The sequence below is a fragment of the Canis lupus genome, chromosome 11, assembly GCF_048164855.1.
Source record: "Canis lupus baileyi chromosome 11, mCanLup2.hap1, whole genome shotgun sequence".
Classification (NCBI taxonomy): domain Eukaryota; kingdom Metazoa; phylum Chordata; class Mammalia; order Carnivora; family Canidae; genus Canis; species Canis lupus.
In genome coordinates, this window is record NC_132848.1 from 23,370,074 (window position 1) to 23,379,765 (window position 9,692).

A 9,692-nucleotide genomic window follows, 5' to 3' on the forward strand; every position below is an offset into this window, starting at 1 on the left:
GTCACCTGGTTTGCACATTACCCAAAGGGAAGTGGTCTTGCTACCTGGCTCAAAAGACAGAAGTGAGTCATGGGAGCTGAGAAGCAGGACAGGGAGAGTCCCTCTGGCCCCTTCCCCGCCCCAGGCCTTGGGGCCCCTCATGTCCGAGGCCTCTCTGCCGGCCCACCACGGGGCCCTCAGGAAATTAGGGAAGGAGCCTTGAAATTAGTCATTTACACCAGCATTTTCCAGATGAGGAAGCTGAGCCCCAGGGGGAAGGAGACGGCTGCTGGGGGTGACAGGAGCGGCCAGGCAGCACCCTCCCCAGGGGGCCCAGATCGGCTTCCAGTTCCTCGTGGCCAGTGAACCCCAAACGCGTGCTGAGCGTGTTGCCTGTCAGGACCCTCCCCCTCCAAGGGGCAGGGGTGGGCAGGTTCTCACATCTAGATGTTCCAGGCCTGACAGCCCTGGTTCCCCCCCCCTTTTTTTTTAAGATTTTATTTATTTATCATGAGACACACAGAGAGAGAGGCAGAGACACAGGCTGAGGGAGAAGCAGGCTCCGTGCAGGGAACCCGATGGGGACTCTATCCCGGGACTGATCCCCGGACTCCAGGATCAGGCCCCCCCGCAGAAGGTGGCGCTACACCGCTGCCCCCACCCCCGCCCCCGGGGGGCTGCCCATCCCCAGTTTTCCTAACCCTCCCCACCTCCATGACTGCAAATGAATCCTCGCTCCGCACGACCCCCCCCCCCGCCCCGCAGAGATACAACCCAACCCCTCCCTATGACATTGGCTCATTCATTCATTCCTTTATCCTCTCATTCATTCATTCGGCAAATCTCTATTGAACTCAGAATCTTGGGGAGATTTTATTAGAGGCCTTCCTGCACGCAGGACCAACGTGCCCTGTTTCTCCGAGGCTGGGGTCAGGGCGCGGGCACCTGCTGCCTGCAGCCCCCTAGGTGAGGAGCCCGGGCTCAGTCCTGCAGCTTGCTGGTGTACACCTCAGCCCTGTCCAGCGGTGGCCCCCGGTTTACAGACGTGTACACAGCCTCCGAGGTCCCCAGGGACCGGGGGACGGCCTCCTGCGTGATCTGGGAGTCGTGCGTCCTCGTTTCCTGGTCAGAGCTGCCCATGTCCCTGACCGAGCAGATGGAGAGGGCGAGGGTTAGGGGCGCAGAGAGCAACCCTAAACCCCTCCGGCTGGCCGGAGCCCTTCGCCCTAGACGCTGTTGTCACCCCAGGCGTGCACTCAGTAGACCAGTGTTGGCAGAGCACTCACTGTGCACCAAGCCCTGAGATGCGGGAGTGCAGGGGGCGGGGGGCACCGTTTGCAACTGGGTGAACAGTCTACAGATCTTAGCAGGAGCTGGACACGGTGGAGGCCGTGGTCCCAAATCCCCAAAGAGCTACGACTGTATGGGGAAACGGGCCACAGCAAAGAATGACCAGATGTAATGGACAAGTCTGGGTGGGAGCCCCCAGAAAGCTTCCTGGAGGAGGGGACCGTGCATAGCCTGTGGAGAGTGGGTGGAGAAAGGCATTCCAGGCATGTGAGAGGAAGGGCTGAGAGTGTCTGGGGCAAGTGGGCACTTGGGTGCAGCTGGCGGGGGCGGGGGACTGAGGAGGGCTCAGTGGAGGAGCCAGGCCCTCGGCAGGTAACAGGACCTTTGGTGCCAGATTAACCCATTGCCCAAAAGGAGGGAGGGACATGACCCTGTCCTGCCGGCTCCCAGGCCAGACAGACCAGACTCTTGGCGGCTAATCTTACCTATTGTTTGTGTTTTTATTGACTTAACCATGGGGGGGGGGGCACCTGATTTGCAAGTTCCCTGCCCCTGACTCCATCCCCCACCCCCCTCCAGCCCCCGTGGCTTTTTCCACCCGGCTAATTTCTGCATCCACTGAACTTCACCTACTCCGAGCTTTTCCATCTGCTCCCCCCACCCACACGGGACAGGCACCCCTCTCCATCTCCAAAGCCTCCCGGGGGGCTCCCTCCCTCTCGCTGAGAGGACTTGACAAGTCATAGGACTTTTACGAGTCATCTCAGTCCCGAAGAGACCTCGCTCCTGCTGCTCCTTCCTCCAGGAAGTCCACCCTGGTGGTCCCGGCAGGATTTCCTCAGCCTCCTCTGGATTCCCATGGCACCTGCTGGCGCCTCGCTTCAGCCCCGTGCCACCCGCCCAGGATTGGTGGATCGTGTGCACACCTGACTTCCCACCAGGCAGCCTGTTAGCTGCTCCAGACACCCACAGGGGACCTCCGGTCCTGATCCAAACGGACACACGTCAGGGCTGTCGGTAGCACCAGGAGCCCAGGCTCCGGTCCCAGCTGTTTTAACTGGCCATGTGACCCGGGGCCACCCTTCCCCTGTTCTGGCCTCAGTTTCCCCACGAGTCTAGCCAGGGGGTGGATTATGACAATGAACCCTAATACTTGTGGGGTATCCAGGTGCCGCCCTACAAACTCCGTGGGGATTATGCCGCTGACCCGTCATGACTCCACAGGGAGGATAATGGTTTTTAGCCCCCCCCTTTCCCAGATGGGAACACTGAGGCATGGGAGACGTGTGGGAGCTGCGACCTGCCCACAAAGTCCCGCTGCTGGGTCCCCCCCACCCAGCTGAACGACTCCACCGTGGACACCCCAGAACACTGCTCCCCTCTCACCGGACCCCATCCCAGCCCAGGGTGGAAGGCGGCTCCCTTGCCTTCTCCCCCACCTCAGAAGACCCTGTGGGTGGAGTGCGCCCAGTGCCCCCAGTGCCCCCAGTCCGGGCCTCCAGCCGGCAGGTACTCACAAAAGGCTGAGGACAACGGCGCCGGCAAAGGCAACCAGCAGGAAGAAGGGCAGGGAGCCCAGGATGGACGTGATGACGATCATGCCCCCGCTCCGCCGGCCCGGCCACGTGTCGATCGCCGCATACGGGGTGGCTAACAGGACATGGGCCCACTTAGTCCCCAGACACGGCACCCCTCAGCCTTCTCCCAGGGACACACACGCCCCCCCACCCGGCCGGGCAGCCACGGGTCTCGGGATGAAGTGGGACCCCGGTCAGTGTCTGTGTCCCCCCCGCGCAGCCCCGAGATGCAGTCCCCTTGCTTGCCCCTCCCTGGCGCGTCTCCTTTCTCCCTAATTGTCTTTCTGCATAATTTTCAATTACAAACTAAACCCTTCTGGTGAAATGGAAGGGACGCAGATTATAAGCGATTCAGGATGGAACAAGGGCCCGGGCTAAGGGGCCAAGTGCACCTCAGCTTCCCCTCGGCTCTGGCCTGCGTCACCCTTTGGAACTACACGAACTCTTCATAGGTCCTCCTGCGAGCCAGCCGCTTCGCAGCCACTGTCCCTCGCACACCTGACAAGACCCCTGCTCTGCAGATCGCTCATCACAGCCAAGGGAGGCTGGGCTCCTGTTCAAGGGCACCCGGACCCCAGACCCAAGTCTACGGGGCTGGGTGGTCCCAGAGGGCACGCTCTCCCAAGCTGACCTCCTGCCCTGCCCAAGAAGAGCTGGGCCTAGCGCTTCTGTCTGCATTGTTCCAAGGAACCCTGAGGGGACGCAGAGCAAGGGCTTTTCTCCCCACTTCTCAGATGTGGAGACTGAGGTCCTTACGGGTTCACAGAGCGGTGAGATGCAGGGGCTGGGCTTGAACTCAGCACCCTCGGTCCCAGGGCAGGGAGACTCCGATGCACTGATGTGCCATGGGAAGGATGGGTGGGGGGCCACCCCAGCCACACCCCACCCTAGCCCTGTGACCTCAAGCAAGCTTTCTGAGCCACTGCAGGCCCTGGAAGCTTACCGAGGGGGTCGGGGGTCTGAGGAGGCTTTATGCTGAGCTGTCAAGTGTCAACTTGGGCACCAAGGTGTGGGGGCCGGGGCTCTAACATTAGGGTCAGGTGCTGTCAAGATTACTCTGGGAAATCTCCTCCGCTGCCCCTCTGCTTCAGCAGACACGATTCTGTGTCTAAACCTCAGATGCATGTTGAGAACCCGGATGGAGGCTTGAGGAGGGACAGGGCAGGACCACAGGCTGCCGCCTGGGCCCCTGAGCTCCCTGGCCTTTAGGAGCCCTGCCGAGTTTCCAGAGAACAGGGTGGAGAGGTGGGCGGCACTCTGGCTGCCTCCCCTGCTCGCCCCCTGCACCAAGTCCTCGCCTCCGGACCCATCTGGAACCATCTGGAACCATCTGACGTGGCTGTGAGGTCTCCACAAAGGGGCAGGCTGGGATGGAAATGCGGGATAGACCCCCTGCCCCTTAGAGGCAAAAGCCTTGACTATGGTCCTGCCATCATGCCAGCCCATCCTTCCCCTGCCTGGCCCCAGGGGGGGTCTCGGGTCAAACCACTTTAGGTTGCCTTTTCCTCATCAGCCCACTAGCCTGCCTGTGTCTGGGGGTACTTTGCTGAGCGATGGCCTGAGGGGGTGTCCCGCGTCCCCCTGAGGGTCGCCCCCCAGCCCAGCCCTGCCACTCACGCCGGTTGGTGCGGATGGGGTCGGACCACAGGGTCTGGTCCTGCACCAAGCCCGTGGACATATTGACAAGGACGTACTTGAACCTGCAAGGAGACAGAGAGAGGGGGACGTCTAAGCATCCTGTGCGCCCCGGCCAGAGGCAGGCGGAGGGATCAGGATGGGGTTGGGGGGGCAGAGGAGGTCCTTCTAGGAGATGGAAGTGTAGACGGCTACAAGGTGGGCTCCGGGCCACAGGACAGTGCTGGACTTGGCGTTGGGGCCCTTGCCCCCTACTCCTGCCCCTGGACTTTTTCCACAAAGCCTTCAGGGTCAGTGGCCCTCCTCGCAGCTCGTCCTCCGGGGCCCCCCTGTTTATTATCTACAGGATAAGTGTAGCATTTTGGCTGACCCATTTGTCCTCATGGAGTTCGTGCCTTCCTCCCAGCCTGGTCCTTGGTATCACAAAAGGGACTTAAAAAACAAACAAAAGAAGGAATAATATTCATTCCCAACCCAACTGCCTTGAGACAGGACTACACATTTATATAGAAATTCCAATCCAGTGCCACTAACCATAATGAAAGATCAGCACAAAATTTCCAGAGCCCACCTGAGGCCTCCTACACAGTCAGCTAAAAATGATGGATAGTCTGAGAACTAAAAAATTGACAGCCTCTTGTATGATGTTAAAAAAAAAAAAAAAAAAGATGACCCTTAAAATCTCTACAACCTCCAGTGTTTTGCTTAACCTCCTATTTCTCTGGGTTTGAAGAGAATTCCAGAGGCCAGGATATGTGCCTCGAGTTCCCCAGGTAGGAGGCTCAGGGATGTAGGTGGAAGAGGGGAGGGGTTTCCCTCATTAAGAACAAGGTTGGAGGTAGGGGAGAGGACACCGAGGCTTCTGTCCGGCCCTGTGGCTGAGGCCGAAGGAGACGCCAGCCCTCTGATAGGATGGCAGGCAGGGTGGTCTGGGCCCCGAGCGCACCTAGCAGGTGCGGAGTCTCGGGCCTGGGCGCTTCCATGGTTACAGGAGTGGGGGTACCCAAGGCTCTGGCACAGGCGGGACCCCACGGCCATGGATCAGGGCTGAGCCCCCAGCTCTGCACGGAGAAGAAACAAGTGTGGAAAAGAATCAGGGACGTGCTGTGGTCGGGAGAGGGGGGCACAGAGGATATGTCAGAAGGAGGCAGGAAAAGGCAGAGGATGGGCTGGGGCTCTCGTTCATGTGGGGCCACTGCTTTTCAGGCGGGGACCCCTCCTCTCTCCAGACCAGCTAGTCCCTGTCAAATGAAGTGGATTGGGAAGGAGCTGCCACAGGTGATGAGCCGGGACCAGGTGCTGGATTTGCAGAGCTGGGTACAAAATGGAAATGCAGGCCCCTTGGTTAAAAAAAAAAAAAAAAGAATTTCAAGGTGACAACAGCAGAGGATTAAGCCAAGCAGCCAAGCAGGTCCTTCTGAGCCCAGGGGTCCTGGCCTGGTCATACGGCCCTTCAGGAGACCAGGCACAAGACATGTGGCCTCGCACACCTCCCCCTCCTGGGCCTTCCTGAGTCGGGGCCAGGGCAGCGCTGCCTCTCGCACCCACCTGTACTCCGTGGCTGCTGACAGGGGCGCGTTGCAGAGACCCCCGAAGTTGGGGTCTGACAGGCAGGTCCCGTTGGCTCCCACCCTGACGAGGTACGCGTTCAGGATTTCCGAGGCCCGGGCCACGTCCCCCACGGCGTCCAAGCTGGGCAGGTCACTGCAGGGGATCAGGCCAAAGGCCACGGCCTTATAGGGGCCTGTCCTCCCTCCCTCTGTCTGCTGGACCGTGGAGCTCAGCGGGGCCCTGGCACCGTCCTGCACCGAGGCGTTCCTGGAGCTGGCTGCAAGGGCAGGGGCAGGGGCAGGGGCAGGAGTCAGGCCACCCCAGCTCAAAGGTACTCACTCACCCAGTCACCCAGCACTGCCGCACATCCTCTGGGGGTCCCAGCTGGGGGTGGGGTTCCTCAGGGGCTCCCTCAGAGCACCCCTGACTTAGGGCAAGAGCACCCCCTCTTCCTACAGGCCTGTAAGATCTCACAGGTCCTCCTACTACAACAGACTTCTGCCATTCTCCCCTGAGACCACTGGATCGTCTTCTTCTTTTTTAAGATTTATTTATTTGTGGAGACAGAGCTTGAGCGAGTGTAGTGGCAAGGGGCAGAGGGAGAAAGTCTCCAGCAGATTCCGCGCTGAGCACAGAGCCCAACACGGGGCTCGATCTCACACCCCTGCGATCATGACCTGAGCTGAAACCAAGAGTCTGTTGCTCCCCCCACTGCGCCACCCAGGCGCCCCTAGATCTTCCTCTTCTGTGAAATGAGAAGGGGGGTCATATGGTTCAGGGGGAATTGTGTGGAGGTGCACACACCTATGCTGGGTCCTAGGTTGCTTCCTGACTTGCTGGGTGACTTTGGACAATGCACTCTACCTCTCTGGATCCCTGTCTGTGAAATGGGAGAGAAACACCCCACTGTGTGCACGGATTGGGCACAGGCCCAGGTGACAGCTCTGAATGAGCTGCTGTAAAAGACTGGCTGCCAGGAACGTAAGAGGTGGTCCCTGGGAAGCCCAGGATTGCTCTGGTGACTGGGCAGGGGCTGGCCCAGAGCACGTGGGTCCCAGTGCATGGTTCCCCTCACCAACGCCAGTTGCGACCCACCGGGGGAAGCACGGGGAAGCGCTGGGGTCTGAGGGGCCACAGAGATCTGGGTTTGCTTCCCAGCCTGGGAGCTCCTAGGAGCCACCCCGTCTCCATGAGCCTAGGTCCCTCGCTCTGAGATGGGCATCAGCTCTGTGATGGGACAGTTGTCTTGCGGGCTGGTTGTCAACATTCGCTCCAAGGCATGTGAAGCCCTGAGCATGATGTACATGCTCAGTGACTGGCACTGTCTTTACTTCTCCACCTGCCCAACATCTCTCCAGGGCAAGCACGCAGCCCAGGGCTGGCACACGGCAGGCACTGGTGGCCGTTGGTGAGGTCCCCGGGGGTAGCTGAATGACAGAGCTAGAGCGTCCCCCGAGCTGTCCCCTCTCCTCCTCCCCGCAGACAGGCCAAAGCCCCCTTCAGCGCCACCCAAGGGAAGCAAACCCTCACCGAGGTTGACCAGGACATAGAGGTAGATCTCATAGGTGCCATTGAGGGTCGCCGCACTGTCAAACATGCACAGAGGCTTTTCCAAGGCCACAGTAGTGAGGGTGGGGTTGTTGGTGGCAAAGGTCACGCTGGCCAGTTGGGGCTGGAGGTTCACACCTATAGGAGGCAGGGAGGACAGGTGCTGACCCCCGGTAGAACTGTCCACACCCATGGGCACACTCTGCCCCCCGCCCCAGTCTGCATACTATTATTGGGTGTGCCAGGCCCTGGGGCTCACCCTGCCTGCGGCCCATCTCAAGAATTTGTCTCAGACACAGGCGGCACCCTTGCCCCTACCAGCCGTCCCTCCAGAAACCAAGCAGTCTGGCCTAACGGCTGCCCTCTCTCCCCACACACAGACAGTTGCCAAGAACCCCACTGCCTCCCCAGGCATCTCTTCACCCAGTCAGCCCAGTCTGGGAATTCCACTCTCTTGACTTGGACCCCAGAAACAAGCCCCCCTCCCCCAGTCTTCTGCTCCCTAACGGGCACATCTGACCCTGTCGCTCTCCTGCTAGGCCCCTTCTGGGGCTCGCCCACTGCATTGGAAGGGCCTCCAGCGCAGTCCGGCTTCTCTGGAGAGGCATCATAGTCCAGAAGCTCTGGGCTCTGCCTCCCTGGGTGCCCAGGCTCACCCCAAAGCACGCCCCACCCCATCCCATGCTCCAGCCAGGCTGATGGACCCCGGTGGGGAGGTTCCCAGGATAGACCACACTGCCTCCCTCTTGAACTTGCCCAGCTGCCTCTTCCCCTGAAATGTCCCGGCACCTCCAGGGTCTAGTCCAGCCCCTTCTCTGCTCCCCCGCAGACCCTGTGTGTGTCACAGCGCCCATCCCAGGAATCTGATCCGTGAGCCCTGGAATCCCCCACCCAAGGGAGCTCATTAAACAGTGCTGTCTTTATTATTAATATCCGATGCCCAGGGCCTGCCCAGGGCTTGGCACAGAGGGAGTTCCCAGGGCTGCGCTCCATCCCTGCGCTCAGGACCGTGGGGCCGGCTGCCCGCCCTCCCGGGCCACGACCCGCTGTCCCTTCCCCGCTTACCCACGCCCAGCCGCAGGCCGCCGAGGGCCAGCAGGGCCCAGAGCGGGGGCATCGCCCTGAACAAGCCGCGGGAGCGCGGGCCGGCTGCGGGGCCCGGGGAGCCCAGCGCCTCTCGGCGTCCGCGCACCTGGCGGCCCGGCCTCCCTCGGCGCGCCCCGCCCCCCGGCCGCGCTGGCCAATCCCCGGGCTCCTCGCGGCCTATTTGCATACGCGCCGCCCCCGTCCCCCGGACCTCGAGGTGCCCCCGGAGGCTCACTCACACCTGTGGGACCTTCCCTCCATTCGACCCCGCGCGCCTTTACCGAAGCGCCTACTGTGTGCACAGGCTCAGGCGGCGCTTTCACAGCCTAATCAGACCTCGAGGGCGGCGGGGGGGCGAGACATCCCCTCTCTGGGCCGCCGGGTCCACACTGGGAAACCGGGCGCTAATTCCTACAGCTATTTATGGAGACCCTACTAAGTGCCAGGTGCTGGCTGGGCTCTGGTGGAGATAGTTGCAACAGGTTCATCAGAGAAAGTGCTGTCATGGAAACCTTGAGGTCCCGGGCCTGGGAGCTATCTGGTTGCGCCAGGGTGACCCTTTGTTTTGTTGTTGTTGTTGTTTAAAGATTTTATTTATTTATTCATAAGAGACACACAGAGAGAGGCAGAGACGCAGGCAGAGGGAGAAGCAGGCTCTACACAGGGAGCCCGATATGGGACTCGATCCCAGGATCCTGGGATCACGCCTGGGCCAAAGGCAGGCGCTAAACTACTGAGCCACCCAGGCATCCTCGGGGTGACCCTTTGTGGTCACAGGTGCAAGGCCAGGGCTCCTCAGGGACTTCCGAAACGCCCAGATTGGAGGAGCACAGTCCTGCTGCCCAGCCTGGGCTATTTATTTCAAAAGGCCTGCTTCCCATGGAGCGTTTGAAAACAGTGCTGTGAGCTTCATCTGGTCTAGATGGTTCCTTCCAGAGTCAGGAATGGTAGTTTTCCGCAAGAGTATCTTAAATACTATATTTTACATTTAAGACATAAGTCAACAAGGATGGGAAAAAACTAGAA

General features: G+C 60.4%; 1 protein-coding gene across 1 annotated transcript; it reads right to left on the bottom strand.

Moving 5' to 3' along the window:
* Positions 1 to 827: 827 nt before the first annotated feature.
* UPK3A (uroplakin 3A) lies at positions 828 to 8,777 on the bottom strand. Its single transcript, XM_072842663.1, has 6 exons — positions 8,646 to 8,777; positions 7,563 to 7,718; positions 6,030 to 6,309; positions 4,464 to 4,546; positions 2,787 to 2,919; positions 828 to 1,123 (listed from the first exon to the last, which is right to left on the bottom strand). The coding sequence occupies exons 1-6, from the start codon at positions 8,695 to 8,697 to the stop codon at positions 961 to 963; spliced, it is 867 nt and encodes a 288-aa protein (XP_072698764.1). The 5' UTR covers positions 8,698 to 8,777; the 3' UTR covers positions 828 to 960.
* Between the last annotated feature and the right edge of the window lie 915 nt (positions 8,778 to 9,692).